We start from the raw sequence: 20,323 nt of genomic DNA, 5'->3' as shown, positions 1-20,323 counted from the left end.
GCATGGGGTAATTGCTTAAATATTGCTTTTGACATGCGGGATGCAGGACAATATGCTCTGATATATTGCTGCACTGATTTGAAAACGTACACTTAAAAACTGATGTCATAAGAACCCATATTTACAGAATCACCCTGAAAATGACCATCACCATCACCATCACACAGAAAAGCCTGTTTTATGATTAGAGCCACAACTGACCTCAACATGCAGCCTTACGTTGGAGCTGCAATTTTAATCTTGAAATATCCACTTGTCTTTATGTTAAATGAAGGCATTGCATGACAAAACTATTCTCTTTTTTCACTGTGCAGAGCGAAGAAAGTTTTTCGCTTTGTTTGAAGAGCATGATGCTGCAGCAGTGATGGACTCGGCTTGAGTGACAGTCTGTGACAGCGCATGCAGCTGTGAACTTCTGCTGTCTTAAAAGTCACATTATAATCTGTCAATAAATTACTCATATTATCATTAATAATCTGTCAATAAATTACTCATTAATTAAAATTAAACCATGTAATGTAACAACATGAATTCCGCCCATTGTATCAAAGTAAAAGCAAAGAAAATGTATTCAAAAGTAAAAAGTACCCACTTTTAAACCTACTAAAAAATTATTTAGTTTCTTTTTCAAAAAAGTTACGCAAGTAAATATAACAGAGTAAATGTAGCATATTATTACCCACCTCTGATTGAGAGCTGCCGATTTTGGCAACGATAGCGACCGCTGTCAATGCAACCAAGTTGAGCAATATCCTTTAATATGCTTCCCTTGGCTCATTCCAAACCCAATGTTTTCTTCCATGGTAAACAAAAGTTATTTCCCTTTAAAATCATGGTTAGGTTTAGGGTTTGGGGTTAGACTTTATGGTTAGGATTCCATTAGCGGTTACATTTTGAAACAATTTATAACAATGTTTGTTTGTTCCTTTATTTTTCTCTATGCGATTAAAGGTCATATGTATGTGTACAAGCCAACTCGCATGATTTCTTACGTTTTCTTCATCTCATACTACCGTAATTTCCGGACTATTGAGCGCACCTGAATATAAGCCGCACCCACTGATTTTTAAATAAAATATTATTTTGAACATAAATAAGCCGCACCTGTCTATAAGCCGCAGGTGCCTACCGGTACATTGAAACAAATGAACTTTACTCAGGCTTTAACGAAACACGGTGTGGCAGCGGGGCGTGGTCAAGCGCCGTCCGGAGAGAAAAGCGGTAAGGCGCTTACACCTGAGCTAAATTATGTCTAACGCCGTGTCTAATTTCAGTAAGCATGGGGAGAGCGGTATAAAAGGCAGCAGCCACAGAACTGAGAGAGTGACACACGTCAGTCTAGTGTTGGCGCATAGAAGAATTGAGAAACTTTATAAAATTGATTAAACATTGCTGTGGCCATTAAAAGCCTTACCTGGAACGTCAAGTGCCCTGCTGAAAACTGTCACACTGGTGCCCGTGTGACAGTTTTCCCAAGAAGGACACGTGAAGCAGGGAACTTGAAATTAGACACCGGTGTTAGACATAATTTAGCGCAGGTGTAAGCGACTTACCGCTTTTCTCTCCCGGACGGGCGCTTGACCACGCCCCCGCTGCCACACACGGCTTGTAATAAAACATTTGCAGTAAACAGTAGCCTACCAATAAAGTAATTGGTCACTATCTTCCTCCTCTTGTGCACTGAAACCACTGAAGTCATCTCCTTCGGTGTCGGAGTATAGCCTCAGATTTAGTTGTCTTTTTGCACTGAGTCAATTCCTCACGCTGCTGTTTCCAACGTCTTATCATCGACTCATTAAGACCAAGCTCCCGTGCAGCAGCTCTATTTCCTTTTCAACAGCCAGATCAATCGCCTTCAACTTGAAAGCAGCATCATATGCGTTTCTCCATGTCTTTTCCATGGTGAGGGTGACAAAATGACTACCGTAGGCCTAATCAGAATGATGGGAAGTTTGAGCGCGCTCGATTTAATCTAAACAGTAAACAAAAAAAGTTGTTTTGACCTTAACCCGTTCGGCAATTTCATTGGTCTAATGAAAGCTTCACACCGCCAAAAAACTGAGCACGTCACAGAATGTTTTTTTAAATTTTTTTTATAAAATTTGAAAGCGGGAAAAATCCATATATTAGCCGCGTCATTGTATAAGCCGCGAGGTTCAAGGCGTGGGAAAAAAGTTGCGGCTTATAGTCCGGAAATTACGGTATTTTTATGACTTGCCATGTGACTAGGTTGAGAAACGCCTACAACAAACAGCACAGACACTGTGACCTCCAGCCATTCAAATGCTGTCAGTGTGAACAGGGCTCATCTCTAGGCTTAAAAAGCAGTATTTGTCTTTAATTTCTTAAACAATACCAAATTAGAAATGAACCTCCAACACTAATGCAGACTTAATAGGACTCTGCAAAGAACAGAGTTCAATATTTAATTTCTGTAGAGATATTCAGGTCTATTCACCAATGTAATCCTGCTTGCCACTTGAAGTCACCCAAATACTGTAATTTAGGTTTTTAAAAACAACCAAACTATAAAAGCAAAACAGTATTAGACTCTGTAGTGTTAGCCTACAGAGGAATTGACAGAGTGAATGTGGACTCATAGTGGGCAGAAGTGTCATGGAGACCGTATATGTAAGATGTGTGAGTGGCTGGCTGTCCTGAGGCACAATGTGCCATGGTTAAAGAGGTGAGAGCTTGCTTGATTGATGGCTACAGATGTTGAGCCGAGGTGTGCATCTCCTGTGGTTGTGCTGTTGACTGGTATACTCAAGGGCTGTCAACAACAATCAAGATGAGTCACAAACTATGTCTTTATTTTGGGCAAGAACCACAGGCTTTTATCCATATCAGATTTATTTTTTAACTTTTATATTCAAGGGTGTTATCCAAACATTATTACAAACCTCGTGTCTTTAGTGATCCACCACATATATCTGTAATAAATGGGTGTGAAGACAATTAGAATAGTAAACTTACATAGATATGAAATAATCATAAGAATATAAAAAAAATTATCAATGTTTGGATAGTACCATAAAGCCACAATGTTTACACTTTTTTTAGTGGAATTAAACTATGAATGGCTTATAGTTGTCTCTGCATATTAAGCTGGGATAGGAGAACATATTTTAAAATAAAAAAACACATATCACCTTTAACAATGTGTAACAGCATGATTATTAAGCTTATATCACCAGATAAAAGCTCAACCAAATGCCTCTGTCATCCCCAAACATTGCTACTATTAACTGTAACCATAATGAATGTCTCGTCTTCACAATGATCATTGAATTAAAAATAAGAGGTAAGTAGACATGACACTCATTTCCCCATGAGCAGAACGTAGGAAAAACCCATTGTGATGCTCTATAAACAGAATTTGCTCTGGGGCCTGCCGTTATGGACTGGTATTTGATTGATGTTCTAATAGAGGCCTGCTGCCTCTCTGGAGGTTGGAAACCCAAGCGCTCAATAAGCTCCAAAAAAGAAAAAAAACATACATGCAGTTGTCTAATCAGCACACCCAGCTCAGATGAAACAGCAGAAAAGAGGAATGCTCTCATTTAATCTCTTGTGTAAATCTAGCAGCTGTCAATCAGAAACAAACAAGAAATTATATGCAGCTTTAAGAAGGGATGAAAATTAAGTAAAGAGAGAGTGGAGGGAAGAGTTCAACCAAAGATCAAACTCCAGACTGCAGCCACATGGGACTTGCAAGCAGTGTGAACAGTGATCACAGCACTAATTAGATGGAGTTGAAATCTTAGTCATGTCATGAGTGGTGGATCTGTGCTGGTGTTTATGTGTAATTGAGAAGCTGCAGCAGAATTTGAAGGGGATGGGAGAGGAAGTGAGTAAAAGAGCAAAAGAGCAAAAGAGTAAAAGCACTTATTGAAACCAAGCTGCAAAAACTCCTCATTCTCTATACTTCCGAGACTACCCTACTTTACAAGGGAGACCATTCATTCATGACAAACACTACAGTGAAAAACTTCAATGCCTACTTCATCTCTCCCTTGGCCCCACCCACTGGTGCTTCAGTTAGTAAACTGAGACAGAGCAGGACAGACAGACCATACTATTCCTGAACACCAAAGGGGACCCATCTAGACTATTTTTAATTATTGTTGCATATAAATATGCACTAGACAGATGTCATGTATCTTGTGCCACTTTTAAATGATGCAGGCCTCTATTCTAAGAGCACAAGTTTTATGCACAAGGCAATGCCTTAAAGTTATAAGTGCAAAGTCAATGGGCATGGCCATGAAGTTTGGGCATTTTCGTACATGAATAAGCTAAGTCAAGTCGCAAGTGGGTTTGGCGAAATCATCCGCACAACATGCAGAAGGCGTGAAAAGTGCCATTTAATTCAGTGGATTTTCTCTATTCAACGTTGTCTGCGTTATATTATATAGTCCATTCCTTCAAGCACCAATGATTCAAACAAAGACAGCACATTATTAAGAAGTTGGAAGTGTAAATGGACTGTATGCAATGAATTAGAAGATTTGAAAATTACGCTCTTCAGTGCATTAACTGCGTTCTTGATGAATGTCAGGCATATTGCTATGACAGTGACACGCTCCTTTTATACGCATGGAAAATGTGATTCTCATCATAATTTGGATGTATGTGCTGTTAAATTAAGTAATTATTATGAATCATTTTCATCTAATGACACAAATTATGGCTAGTGTAATCAGTGATTGATTTTGAAAAATGTAATTATTTATTGAAACATGAAAAAATTTAACCAAAAATATTTGTAAATTCAAATTACACTTCAAATTGAACGTAAATATAACTAAAATAATGGAGTGGTCAAAAAATCTATTTAAATCCAAACATTTTACTCTCTATAACTTCTTCCGCCAGTCCCCTTTGCTGTAACTTAAAAATCACTCTACGACAACTGTTGGAAAATTACTAGTCAAAATAAAAATTTTTTTTAAATTTATTTAATTTATTTTTCCTTTTCTCCCCAATTTGGCAGGCCAAATTCCCGATGCACACTAAGTCCTCGTGGTGGTGTAGTAAATCCCCTCAATCTGGGTGGCTGAGGACGAATCCCAGTTGCCTCCACGTCTAAGACCTTTAATCCATGCATTTTATCAAATTGCACTCTCACAAATATTGGATAAGATGTTGTGTACGGTCGAAGCGCATTGTGCTGCACTCACGAAAATAGAGCCTGTAGTGTCAAGTTACAATTCTGAAACGGAGAAGCCATTTGGTTTCATCCAGCATCTTGTCATTTTTAGCATAAAAAAAGAGCATTTCATGACCTCTTTAACACATGTTCCCCTTCTGTTGACGTTGTGTCGAATGAATTGACACAAGGTTTCTTCCTGGGAGGCCAAACGTACCTCTGAACCAGAGAAAAGGCCAAAGTTTGAGTTCTCACTCATAAAAGAGCAACACACAGAAGGCGTTGAACGTCCTTTTCAGGACGCGTCTTTTTAAAGTTATCTTTCCGCCTCTGTGTAGTTCCTGGATGCGGTTGATTTCTCTCCTCTTCTGTCGGTCATAAAAGCTGCCTCACGTGCCTGGGCTGCGATCACACGCAAGGCAGCGTTTTATGAATGGTTCATGTTCTCAGTGCGAGAACATAGCCATGGCAACATTGCGGTTGTGGCTTTCTTTTCTCCTTCTTCCCACGGGATTGAGGATGACCCAGCTGGTGATGAAGGTGATTTGGGGATGACGACGGGCTCGATTTCGCCGGGTAAATCCCCACGAACCACTCGGGATGAGTGTGGCTCCCCTCGCGGCCAGCCGGTATTCTCCCTTGAGCCCCCGGAATTGGATGACGAAATCTCCGCTGCATCGGAGAGCGTCCCAGCGGCGTCTGATGCTGATAACTCGTCTGGGCTGCCACCTTCGGGTCTGCTCGCCCAGTCTGAGGCTGACACGCAGATGTTCGCTATGCTTTCTCGAGGGCACCTTTTACTGCCCGGAACCAACCCCGCTCGTCCACTCTCACTACCCTGGATGGCGGGGTGGCCCATGGGTACACGGAGGTCCCCCAGGTGGACAGAGCGGTTGCAATCCACTTGTCTCCCCTCCAGAGCCTGTAGAATGACATCATCACTGACCTCGAAAGTCCGACACGGCTATGCAATTAATTTTATCCGGCTCCCGCCTCGTTTCAGCAGTGTTCGCTCCACTTCCGTGCGCTGCGAGAAAGCCAGAGCCTTACGAGCAGAGATCACGACCCTGCTCCTCAAGGATGCAATAGATCCCGTCCCTCCAGCCAAGATGGAGAAGGGTTTCTACAGCCCTTACTTCATCGTGCCCAAAAAAAGCAGCAGTTTGCGACCAATCTTGGACCTGCAAGTTCTCAACCGGGCCTTACACAGACTCCCGTTCAAAATTCTCACGCAGAAACAGATTCTTACCTGCGTTCAACAGCTAGATTGGTTTGCGGTGGTAGACCTGAAGGACGCATACATTCACGTCTCCATTATGCCTCGACACCGACCCTTCTTATGGTTAGCTTTCGACGGCCAGGCATATCAGTACAAGGTCTTCCCCTTCGGCCTGTCCCAGTCCCCTCGCGTCTTTACGAAGATCGCAGAGGCAGCTCTTGCCCCGCTAAGGGAAGTGGGCATCCGCATACTCAACTACCTCGACAGGTGGCTCATCCTGGCTCACTCTCGAGTGTTACTCTACGCTCACAGAGACCAGGTGCTCAGGCACCTCAGCTGTCTAGGGCTTCAGGACAACTGGGAAAACAGCAAGCTCGTCCCGGTACAGAGCATCTCTTTTCTCGGCATGGAGTTAGACTCAGTCTCAATGACAGCGTGCCTCACCAACGAGCGCACTCAGTCAGTGCTCAAGTGCCTCACTCTCTTTGAGCCCGGCACAGCGGTTCCTCTAAAACAATTCCAGTGGCTCCTGGGGCATATGGCATCCTCAGCCACGGCCGCACCGCTCACGTTGATGCATATGAGACCGCTTCAGCAGTGGCTACAGACTCGAGTCCCGAGATGGGCATGGCACCACGGCACATATCTTGCCGTCAGACTTTCAACCCTTGGACAGACCTCTGCTTTCTGCGGACCCTTGCAGCAGGTGTCCAGATGTGTCGTGGTGACCACAGAGACCTCTTGACAGGGTTGGGGCGCCGTGTGCAATGGGCATGCTGCTGCTGGCCTCTGGACAGGACCCCAGCGTTGGCACATCAACTGCCTAGATTTGTTGGCTGTATCTCTTGCCCTACAGAGGATTCTCCCACTAATCCGGGGCATGCACATCTTGATCCGTTCAGACAGCTCTGCGAAGGTAGCGTACATAAATTGCCAAGGCAGCGTGTGCTCTCGTCATATGTCACAACTCGCCCGCCATCTCCTCCTTTGGAGCGACTCAGGTCGCTGCACGCCACTCACATCCCTGGCAAACCTAACACGAGGGCGGACGCGCTGTTGCGGCAGGTTTTGCCCAGCGGAGAGTGGAGGCTGCACCCTCAGGTGGTCCAGCTGATATGGGACCAATTCGGCAAGGCACATATAGAGCTCTTTGCCTCCCAATACAACTGCCACTGCCCGCTCTGGTACTCCCTGACAGGAGCTCCTCTCGGGACAGATGCGCTAGGACACAGCTGGCCCCGGGGGCTGCGCAACTACGCATTTCCCCCAGTGAGCACCACACCGGTGCTGTGCAAGATCAGGGAGGATGAGGAACAGGTCATCCTGATGGCCCCTTACTGGCCCACCCGGGCATGGTTCTCGGACCTTCTTTCTTAGGGACGGGGCCCCCTCTGGCACCCGCACCCAGACCTCTGGAAACTCCATGTCTGGCCCCTGGAAGTGATGTGGAAGATCTAGTGGATCTACCACCTGCAATTGTAGACATGATCAACCAAGCCAGAGCTCTGTCCACCAGGTAACTTTACGTCCTAAAGTGGCACTTGTTCTTGCACTTGCAGGAGAGGCTGGAGGGGAGGCTGTCCCCCCCACCTTGAAGGTGTACGTAGCTGCTATCGCAGACCACCACAACGCAGTAGATGGCAAGTCCCTAGGTTAGCACGACTTGATTATCAGGTTCCTGAAAGGCACCCGGAGACTGAACCCTCCTCGGCCTAGCCTGTTTCCCTCCTGGAATCTCTCTGTGGACCTGAATGCGTTCTCTGTCAGCGACACCTGCCTGGAGTTCTGTCCGGCACATTCTAACGTTATCCTGAGGCCACGACCGGGCTACGTGCCCAAGATTCCTACGACCACCTTCAGGGACCAGGTCATGAGCCTGCAAGCAAGCTGCCCCGGGAGGAGGCAGACCCAGCCTTCTTGTTGCTGTGTACGGTACGTGCTTTGCGTATCTATTTGGACCGCACGCAGAGCTCTATATTTTTCGAGCAGCTCTTTGTCTGCTTCGGCGGATGGCGGAAAGGGAACGCCGTCTCCAAAAAGAGGTTAGCACAGCCAGGCCGTTCCCGCCCCCTTGCAGGTTCAAGCACACTCTACGAGAAGTTTGGCATCCTCATGGGCACTGGCCCTGGCACCTCCTTAGCAGACATCTGCAGAGCAGCGGGCTGGGCAACACCCAATACCTTTGACAGATTTTACAATCTCAGGGTTGAGTTGGTCTCGTCCCGTATTTTGTCAGGTCAGAGCCGGTAGAACTCGGTAACGCTGCACAACCGACCGGGTGTGCCGCTTGCATTCAGCGCCCTTCACCAAGTTGATCCAGTGTGCCTTCTATCCCAGATTAGCCACTTAGCATCGCTCCCTGGATGTTCTCCTCCCTAGCCTTCTGGCCAGCGAATTCAGCGGAGCAATTCCCTTTTCCCTTTTCAGGCAAACTCCCCATAATGTATTTCCAGCGGTACGGTCCACCTGTTGGCAGACCCGCGTTTCCCTTGGGAAGCCCCGCTGCCCCGGTTGCCGTGCTTGTAGAGTCTCCCCTCAGTAGGCTGGACTGATCACCATGCCATTTCCCACATATGGCTTCACAACCCTCGTGGTGTATTTGTCACATGTTACCTTCCCTAGACAGGATGTGGCCTCCACAGGGTCTTTTCCCCCTGAAAGAATAGACTGCTTTCCCCGACGCATTTCAGGGCATTAAGATAGCCCCAGCTGCTTCACGTCCTATGTGAGAGACATAGTGAGTGAAAAGGCGCGGCTGCCGGGCTTGCTCCCATGCTAGTCATGTAGCGCCTGTTCCCCCCTCAGGGGTGCAGGGACATAAAGACCTTAGGTATGTGACACCTCTTTGGGGGCGTTGGGGAGGGCTACGTGCAGCCGACAAAGTTGCCTCTAGCACACAGTAGCCTGCTTGCAACTGTCTCGGCAGTTCACATAACACGGTCAGTGCGTGGCGTTTTTATATGGGACCCCTTGTGTCACTTAATTCGACACAACGTTGAGTGAGTGACAGAAGGGGATCGTCATGGTTACTGTTGTAATCTCCGTTTCCCGAGGGAAGGAACCTCCTGCCACAGCACTAGACCTACCACTGTAAACGGCCATACCTTATTTTTGGCTCCTCAGTGCAAAATCCTGACTGGCACTCGCTGCCCCGCTTCACTTTATACCCGTATGTCTGGGGTGGGGCATGCAAATTCTGTCTGAAAACTTGACATTGGCCTTTTCTCAGGTTCAGAGGTACGTTTGGCGTCCCAGGAAGACCCCTTGTGTCACTTCATTCGACACAACGTCTCGTTCCTACCCTCAGGGAATTGAGGTTACAACAGTAACCATGACGTTTTAAATTAGCTCCTTATTTTTCAATTACCCATTTACACATTTCAATGGGTGGCATTTCAAAAATGTATTACTAAAACTTAATTAAAATATAAAGAAATACAAATATAATATTATAATTCGTAATTATATAAAAACTTTGCTATATCAATTCAAATTCTGGAATTGAATGGGAATTTAAAGGCATTCTCAAGCTTGAAGTATATAAAATGGGTTAAAAGAACAACTTTGTGAAGACTGTCAAATAAATAGCACTAATACAAACATGTAATTTAATATTTATTTGATACAACAGCTCACCTGCAGGCCAAGAAGCTTCTCGCTGGGTTTGATGTGTCTCTGAATCTCACAGGCAACTGGCTGGATGACTTTAATACCGTCCTCATAAAACACATAAAACATGTTTCCAATCCCAAGACCTGCAGCAGAACATATATGACATTGTTATGTGATGATCTTTCCAAGGCCCTGATTAACTCAAAAAGTGACTAGTCTCAGCATTAAAGGGATAGTTCTCCCAAAAATGAAAATGCTGTCAGCAAGTTCTCACCTCATTTTGCTCAAAACTTGTATGACTTTCTTTCTCCATGGAACACAAAAGGAGATGTCATTTTAGTCTCAGTCAACATTCACTCACATTCATCTTTTTTCCATTCAATGAAAGTTTTTCCATTCTGCCAAAAATCTCCTTTTGTGTTCCACGTAAGAAAGAAAGTCATATGGGTTGCTAACATAAGAAAATGATGACATAATTTTCAAATTTGGGTGAACTATCCCTTTAATTAACTACATATAGTTGGGACAAATTCTAATAACTTGCATACCTTCCTCTCTCCAGAGGATGTTTGCCACTGTAAAAGAAGAGACAGAAGACGTGTGAGAGAGGTTTGCAGCATTTACAAATAAACACGTTATCTTCTCGATAGCTACAGCAGAAAGGTCAATTCACACTTCTGTGTTGATGAAAACCAGTCACAGATTACTTGCAGCACAACATTCGTTATTCCTGGTTATTTTTTTCTAGTGTGGTTTAAAGCAATGAAGAGTTGAGTTTGATTTGGCCAAAGTAATTATACTCTGCAACCTGTGGAGCTTATTGATTTGACTCACTCATGTGTAATCAATACTGTGTCGGCATTAAACATTGAGGTCGGCCTACAGGGATTTATGCCCTCAGAATCACACACACACTCACAAATAGTGTTCACAATGAGGAAACAATGTGCATTCAGGTGAAAGTCAAAGCTTATCTTCTCATTAAGCATAATTACTTACCCATAACTGCTGGTGTTGTGGTTAATAATGGCTCTTTAAAAACTTTAAACTTTGCAGATTTACTCTGTCGGCCAAAAGTTTGGAATAATGTACATATTTAGCTTGGTACTTTAATTCACCAAAGTTGCATTCAACTGATCACAAAATATAGTCAGGACATTACTGATGTAAAAACAACACCATCAATATTTGAAAAAAGTAATTTTTTATCAAATCTAGCCCCATTTCTAGCAGTGGGGCTAGATCTAGCCTTATCCTTGAGTAATTGTGCTAAATTGTTAATTTGATACTAGAAAATCACTTGCCATTATATCAAACACAATTGAAGGCTATTTGGTTCATGAAAAGATGCTTAACATTGTTTTTGTGTTTGTTTTTAAGTTGTCACAGTATGCAATAGACTGGCATGTCTTAAGGTCAATATTAGGTCAAAAATGGCAAAAAAGAAACAGCTTTCTCTAGAGACTTGTCAGTCAATCATTGCTTTGAGGATTTAAGTCTATACAATGCTTGCAATTGCCCAAAACCTGCAGATTTCATACAAAGGTGTAAACTACAATCTTTAAAGACAAAGGACAACTGGCTCTAACAAGGACAGAAAGAGATGTGGAAGGCCAGATGTACAACTAAACAAGAGGATAAGTACATCAGAGTCTCTAGATTGAGAAATAGATGCCTCACATGTCCTCAGCTGACAGCTTCATTGAATTATACTCGCTCGACACCAGTTTCATATACAACAGTAAAGAGAAGACTCAGGGATGCAGGACTTAAAGGAAGAATTGCAGGTTAGAGTGGGCAAAGAAACACAGACATTGGACCACAGATAATCGGAAAAGAGTTTTATGGATCTGAATCCCATTGAGCTTTTGTAGGATCAGTTAGACTATAAGGTGCATGAGAAGTGCCTGACAAGACAGCCACATCTATGGCAAGTGCTACAGGAAGCGTGGGGTAAAAGGTCACTTGAGTATCTGGACAAACTGACAGTTAGAATGACAAGGATCTGCACAGATTTCACGTTATTAATGTCCTGACTATACATTGTCATCAGTTGAATGCCACTTTGGTGAATAAAAGTACCAATTTCTTTTCATAAGAGCAAAATCTGTACATTATTCCAAACTTTTGGCTGCCAGTGTAGTTCAATGACTAACTAACTGTAGTCAAATATGCTTTATATAAATAAAAATGGGTTTATGGGAATTGAGTGGCTTAGCAAAGTATCATTGAAACATAACCAAATCAGAGTTGTAAATTAGCAATTTCTTTCTTCACACATAATAACATTATTTCAACGCAAACCAATTGTTCATGTGCATATATCTAATTATTTGGCAAGTAGTCTTGAATAAGATGGATAATGAGCAGTCAGACGGTAACATTTTACATTTATGCGTATGGCAGACGCTTTTATCCAAAGCGACTTACAGAGACCTTATTACAGGGACAATCCCCCCGGAGCAACCTGGAGTTATGTGCCTTGCTCAAGACACAATGGTGGTGGCTGTGGGGATCGATCCAACAACCTTCTGCTTAACAATTTAGTGCTTTAGCCCACTATGCCACCACCATTTATAAACACCAACATAATAACATAATTTCAACGCAAATCAATATTTCACATCATTTATTTATTTACTTGGTTAGTAGCCATGTAATAAGCAGGATAATGTACAGTCAACACTTGATCAACCTGTCTGGGTTTATTTTGTGGTAAGAACCAACTGACTGTACATTATCCCTTACTTATAAGTGCACATTTGTTTTTACAAAGATTTATTGATAAATATGACTCATTAGCAGATAACATTGGTACATAATGCAAATTATGGCTACATTCTCTGTCTTTATTATTTTCCAATTATTCACAAGTGCAGTTTTAAAATGCAACCTCCATCTGTTCCTATCTGACCAATCAGATTCTCTCTTATTCTGTCCTGGCCTCTATCTCTCACAGTCTGCAAAGCAATCTTCCACAATTCACTTTTGCTACTAACCCGACACCAAGTGATTCTCGTTCTCTTCTCATTCCCTCTCTTACATCATCACTGAGACAGGAGAGGAGAGAAACAGTTTTAAGAATAGCGATGGAGCAACAGAGCTTGTTAATCTTTACAAAGTCCTTACTCAAGATCTTTTTCTGTTTCTGAGTTAGTACATCAGTACAATCTAAAATACATTTATTACAAATGTTGCCATTGGATCAGCAATTGATGAGGTCATAAAAATGTAAAAAGACTTGGGGGAGTTCCTTTAGCGTATGAACCAGGATTTTAAGAAATGTGATCTGTACATGCCCAGTCTTTTCCAATAACACAGTGGATTGACACAATTCATCACCAGGCAGGGGGAATGGGCAAAGCTCCATTGAACTAAAGGGTTCATAGATTATACTCTGCAATTTGGCTCATCCATCCAAGAACATGGCTTTCTACAGTAGTTCAGGTTAGAGAAGAGTTACTCATTTCAGCTTCTAGAATTTTTTTGCTGCAAATTTTATTTCCAACTCTAACTGACACCTATCTAAGGGTTGCTTCCAAAAACTAAGGCTGCTACCATGCTGCCTCACAGTCCATTCAGTCAATGACATTGCTGGCAGTGTTTGTGTAAACTGGTTTCAGACAGCCTTTCAAAAGCACTGCAACATCATGTCTAAAACCAAGCCATTATTAAGAAAATGTCCTGGTCATATATTTACTGAAACATTAACATGAAGTCTACATTTAGGACCATTACTTTTTTTTTGCATTCTGAGTATATTTTTAGGACACATTTTACCACTCAATTGTCATTATTGTAACTTTTCTGGAAATTTTACTTTTATGATTACCATTGTTTTTAATGATGATTCTCATTATCATAACACTTCTTTATTTCATTTTCTATGTGCAAAATATAATTTCCTATTTGTTTCTTATTATTTTGGAGTAAAATAGGATCAGTAAATTTTCTTGTAGGTTTCGTAAGAATCACCCCACATCGAGTAAAAAACACCACATTAGAGTAAAAATGAGTGATAAGTTGATTTGTTTTTAAAAGTACACATTTATAAACTATTTTACTGCTTTCAACCATTCTTTCCGACAGCATTTTAATTCTTTCAACCAACCACCAAACCAGTTTCACAGGATTTTGGTATAACATAGACATTGAAGGCTTTATCTGGGTTCCCTTCAAAAAAGAACCAGATGAAGGAATCTTAGAAGACAGGGTGTTACACAAATAAAATAGATGTTAAGGTTGAAGTCCAAAAACACAGAAGAGAATTCACCATGGGTTCCCTTTAAATGTTCCAGTAGTTTTAGATTTATAAGTAAAATAAGGTCTGAGGTAAATAATTGGACATCTTGTCTACAACATAAATTGCACTTTCATACCTCAAACGTGAATTTTTAAACCGTAATGAATTGCATTCTTAAAAAAAACTAACTTACGGCGGCTTCAAAATTCACTTTTGAGGTATGAAAGTCTGTACAGTAATCAGAGTCTGAATCAGAATGAGCTTTATTGCTAATTATGCTTACACATATAGTTTATGCTATAGAACAAAACATCCATGTTTCATCAAGTTATGTTTACTTAAAGGTTAAGTTAAACAGGTTAAGTAAAAAAAAAACATTATAAAAACCCATAAGAAAATTCAGAGGGAACCCACGGCAAATTATCCTTCTGGGTTCGCCTACAAATTGATGTCAAGGCTGATCAGTTCTAAGAGTTTGGACCTGCCTTGATGCCTTCCTACCTACCTACAGCCTGGGAGGGTCAAATTTATTAGCTTACAGATGCAGCCAGGGTCTTTGTGTATACTTGAAAATTAATGACAGGTCTGAGCAGGGTTGAAACTAAACCCTGCAGGAATTGGCTCTCAAGGAGTAGGAATGAGCAACACTGGGTAAGACAAACTAGGCTGCTGGGAGAAACCACATATCCTACTTCAAATTTGGTCCGAAATGGCATTTTCCAGACAACAGTGTCACATTTCAAGCTGCCGGTGGTGTAAAAAAGCAGTGGAGCGTATAGACTGTGATGGTGTAACAGGTAGAAGCCTGTGTTGGACTCTAATTAGGTCGGTAACACAAATGGAAAACTAATCAAGACAAATGCCTGGGGTCTGCATCTCTGCTTCCCCTCTCTGAATCATTCATCGACCTATCAATGTATTCATGAGTTGAGAATGCAGTTCAGCGTCTATCATGTTAATGCAATGTTATGCAAATATCCGTGTTGGTGGTACTGCATTATTAAGAGGCAAATATTATTTAATTGTGACAATTATGAAGACTCTTTGTGTGAAAATGCTACAGTATCCTGTCGAAAGACGTAACTTTTTATGTTCCATTAAAGTATGAACCAAGTATAAGAAAATAGGATGTTTTTTTTTTTACTGTGTATTCAGAGAGTTGGGAAGATCATGCTACCTTACAGGTGGGCGAACTGCCTTATTTTGCTGGTGGTGTTTATTCTAAATTGCACTCTGCTTTTGTCTTGTGGATATTGAGGTTAATGCCCTCCGGTGTGGGGCAACACCTCAGAGAATGCTGACTGTGAAATAGATTCCAGAAAATATATGAGATGCCAGATGAAAGAGAGGGTTTAAGGATTTGTATTTTTCCAAATAAATGTTGCATCAGAGCAGTGATACTGAGTGCAACAGGACAGCTGGCCTTTAAACACATCATGGCTAAGGGTGTGTTAAGTTTGGTCCTTATTTACAATGACAGGTTTGTCAAATAACCATTAAACCTAATCAGAAAGAGACACACAATTGAATCACTTTTCCAATGAGACCGATGCTTAGGCTACTATTTTATATAAGTAGAAAAGTGTGTTTTTGTTCATGGGTATTAATTAGGGATGTGCAAAATTACATATTTTTAAAATCAACTAGGGTTTCTCAAACAACTAATCAAATATCCGGTCTTAAATGGACAATTAAATCACTTTCCCGTCTTAACTGGTCTTAACTCGTGACCATGATCAGACGAGTTTCTTAGCCCTGTAGGGTACACATTACGTTTAAAAAAATTTTTTAAGAACTTCAAAATATATTTTTGAAAAACAAACATATTGTAAATTAATTTGGCTATGTAACACAATGGAAATGTTACAAAAAATAAAAAAAATCTTAAAAATGATTAATTTATCTTTGAATTAAATTTATATTTCTTGAATTTATTTTTGTCTTTATACACTTGGAACTCCTACAAACTAAAACTGAGTGAATCATTATCATGCATTCATTGAGATTCTGATTATCGTCTATAATTGCAGATTTTTACTGCCACGGAAGCCAAGCTCATCCTTAGTGCTCTTAATCGGAAGAACTAACTGTGATCTTCTTGTCCTTTCAATAAAACATTGCTGTGTTCATTTTTGCCTGATAAGAAAAAATACAAATCATGATTGTGTTATTTATGCATAAATGCAATTATAGTTTGATAAACATTTCTAAATAAATGAACAAACGCAATAAAATAATAAATGTTACAGTGTTCCCATTTAAATTTATCTTAGATAAAGTCGGTCAGTTAATAACCACACATAATTAACTATCACATGTGCATCCAAAATATATAATAATCATATTAATACTACTACTACTAATAATAATTAAAACAAATAATGATGTAGAAGAAAAATACAGAAATTTTTTTAATATGGCAATATGTGAAGCACTTCAGAAAGTGTCAACGACAATGCCGACATTGCATAATGCATTATGTTTTAGCTTTTCAGTGCTTTTCAGATTTTTTTATTTTTACCATACTCCATATATACACCACACTATATGGTTAGGGGCCATTTACATATGGCATCTTCTTGCGATTAAAAACAGCTAGATGGAAAAGAATGCACGGGTCTCTAAACATATTTATAAAAGTTAAACAATTTTTAACTTGACATACCATCTAAAAACGCAATGCTTAGGTGCAGTGCCATAAAGGGGATAAAAAAAGAGACACAACTTTTACTCTCTTACAAAAGGGGTTTTACCATGCAAACTGTCTAATAGCTAAAGCACACCATGATGTCACCACACTAATTGCAGAAATGCAACTTATTGAAATATCAAAATATAAAAGAAAAATTCTAGATAAACTAGATGGCTTGTACATCATCATGACAAATCCCTACAATTAATGATAACCATGTGTGACATGATTCATATAATTAGACTAAGTACTGACTTGAACAAAAATTTCCATATACCATTGTCTGCTTTCTTCTGAATGGCCACACAGCATACTGTACAAAACTTTATTGTAGTATATCATAGATCTATTCACTATTCAGAAAATAAAAACCCTGCCAATGGAGCTCTGAACTGCAGAGATGAGCATGATCACTGGCATATGCCAGTATGCAATGGCAAATAGTTTTGATGGGACCAGTGTGTGACAGAGCAGAACATTACAGGGTGTGGAATGATAATTCTGACAGCTTCCCTACAGTAGAGGCTAGATTGCCTGATCCAAAAAAATAAAATAAAACAGGCACATGGACAAGCATCTCATAACAGCCTCTTCTTGCTTTATCCCGTAACAGCCTCTTCTTGATTTTTTCATGGCATTTGCTCAGATATGAGAGTTTTGTGCTTGACTGTGGAATTGAGTGTACTCAGAGACACTTTGTTTATTTTCAAGGCCTATTCTCTCTGCATCTGTTGAGTTGTTTTTATTTTCATCATCTCCCATTCAATCCTATGATCTAACAATGACACAGCTGCATAAGAGACCACAGGGAGATCAGTATTATTATTGCTTGTATGCTTTCAGCAGGTGGTGTTTATATGACAGTTTCAAATACTTAGCCAGTATTTTTTCCTTTCGCTAGACAGCAATGGCACACCTGAGTGCTTTGCATCATCCCAGCCTCAAATCGCTCATCTGGTTAAATCCTCCACTTACAGCACACATCTGCTGACATTTTCAAGGCAAAAATATCATCTGGGATATGAAATGTTCTCAAACATTTGAGTATAGGCAGCATTTGCTTTACTGCTTAATTGAATTTGGTTCTTCTCGTGATTTACAAGGGAGAACATTTGTAGATACTTTTCTTTTTTTCTTATCTTTTATATTAGTTCAAGCCTTAAAGGAATTTTTCCAACCTGATCTCATGAAAATTACGTGACTGTGGCAACATTTTTGCAAACTTTAATTACGTAGTTCAGTCCCTGATTCAGTTGATTTCATTATATATATATATATATATATATATATATATATATATATATATACATACATACACACACACACACACACACATTACTCTGCAATTTACTAAATTAATGCATTGAAAAGCTGCATCAATAAAAAATCATTGTCATATACAGCATGGCGGGCCAAATCAAAGGTCATCACTGGCCAACTTTACCCAGCGGACCCTGGTTTGCGCATCTCTGCGATAGGGTCATAAAAGCAAATATGAGGTAAAAACTGCAATAGCTGAAGCATCCATGTAATTTCATAGTGCTTCTATGATACTTTTGGCTTATGTGTCGACTTGCGTGCTTTGCTGGACTCAAACCCTGGTCTCCTGGGTTCAAAGTCCAATGCTCTCAGTTGCACAACATTGTCACGTTTGAATAACCCTGTATATGCAGCTGGTTATGTGATGCAAGCATGTATTATCTTTAAAATCATGTGTTATAGTACAAATGTTTTGATGCAATAAGATAGAACTGTGTGGAAAACAGAGCAAGTGTTAATCTGCTGGTTTACTTGCGATTTATTTTGAATGTTGCACCTTTTTTTTTCACCAGAAAACTGAATGAGGCACTTAAATTTGCTGTACAGCTCTATTTGAATGATGTGCAAATTTTCAATTCGTTTGAAAGTGAGGGTAGACTGGCTTGAGTTTGTATTTATGGGAGTGGACAGCCACTGCTGAGCTCTATAGAGCGCAACATTGCCCGCTAACTTTTTCAGCCATCTTGGTTCCGGAAGTATTTTTCCCATTTAAGATTTCCTTAGGGATTTCATAAAATCCTTAATAAAATAGTTATAAACCATGAACCAAACCAACAAGCTCTGAGATGAATCACAGCATTATAAACTTTAGTATGAAGCAAAATGGTATTTGACAAAGACAAAGGGACTGTGTCCATAATGTTTCGATTGAGGGAATTAACTTCAATCTATTGGCGTGCTTTGTTTGCCATGATTATCTGATTGGTGAATAATTTTCCCTCAGGATTACGGGTAGTGTAGTTCTACCAAAAAGAAATGAGAATAATCATAATATGGGGATTCTCAGATTCTTGCTCAAACCGTCAGATCATGCCGAAGACAATGAAAAGGAACTTACCCCTACAGCCAGATGGGACCTAAACTGGTGGATGGGGGGTGGAAACAATGTGCATGAAGAGTGCTAACCAACAACTGTAGAGTTGTAAAGAAGATGCTGGATTATGATTGGATGAGACACCTGAATAAAATGAATGGTGCATGTATTACAAGTCCTTCTGACAGAAATACTGCAACGATTCAATTTCTTCACACCAGAAATTCTGCTATTAAATATAATTCTTAAAAATAAGATGAAATAACGTAGACTAATGGCTTCAAAAGAAGCATACACCATTGATGAACAACCTCAAAGCTGACGTTAAGTCTGTCTTTAAATTTTTATAATTTATTTTTTCTAAAACTATTCCCCTGTGGAGAAAACGAATAGGACTTTTACATCCTGAACCAGACTGTTGCACTCTATTGTTGCAACTCCTGTTCCCATGGGAATACTGACTTCTCTGATTGGTGGATCTCTATTCAAGATTTTGGGTAGTGTAGTTCTTCACCAGTGTTGGGTGTAATATGATTACAAAAGTAATTAGTTACTGTAATCTACTTTCTCTTTTAGTCAAATGTAGTGTTACACATTACAATTAAAATTATTTTAATCCGATTACACTGAACAAGGAGACATATGGACATGATTTTGAATTTGATGAGTGGAAAAAAAAAAATTTCTGTGAAAAGTGTTTTAGAAAGTAAAGGAATTAGTAATGTGATAAGTTTTTCTATGACGCAATCATCAAAGCAAACTAATTAAAATCTAGGAAGCTAACCATTCCAAATGAAGGACTTCACTATGCTATATCAAATTGCTTGAAATAAGAGAGGGGGAACATCTACAAGGAGAGATTGTAGCAGGTAGTTACATTTTGGAATACAATTAATTTCTTAATGCCCTGTTTGGGTGAATCCCTTCTTTTACATATGTCAGAGGAAGCAGATTTCTTAATTTTGAAGCATGCTAAATGCTCATTGATATCAATAACAGAACGATTTCAAATGTACTGCATGATGAAAATATAATTGCAGGGCTGGTGCAGT

The 20,323-nt window shown here is 40.4% G+C and overlaps 1 protein-coding gene across 1 annotated transcript in view; it reads right to left on the bottom strand.

Moving 5' to 3' along the window:
* fstl5 (follistatin-like 5) overlaps positions 1-20,323 on the bottom strand; it is a 246,588-nt gene that overhangs the window by 27,664 nt on the left and 198,601 nt on the right. Inside the window, 2 exon segments of the mRNA XM_052149538.1 lie at positions 10,008-10,126; positions 10,532-10,558. Of these exon segments, the coding sequence (XP_052005498.1) occupies positions 10,008-10,126; positions 10,532-10,558 (146 nt within the window).

Source organism: Xyrauchen texanus, chromosome 19 (assembly GCF_025860055.1).
Source record: "Xyrauchen texanus isolate HMW12.3.18 chromosome 19, RBS_HiC_50CHRs, whole genome shotgun sequence".
Taxonomy (NCBI): Eukaryota; Metazoa; Chordata; class Actinopteri; order Cypriniformes; family Catostomidae; genus Xyrauchen; species Xyrauchen texanus.
This window is presented reverse-complemented; position numbering and strand designations above follow the sequence as displayed.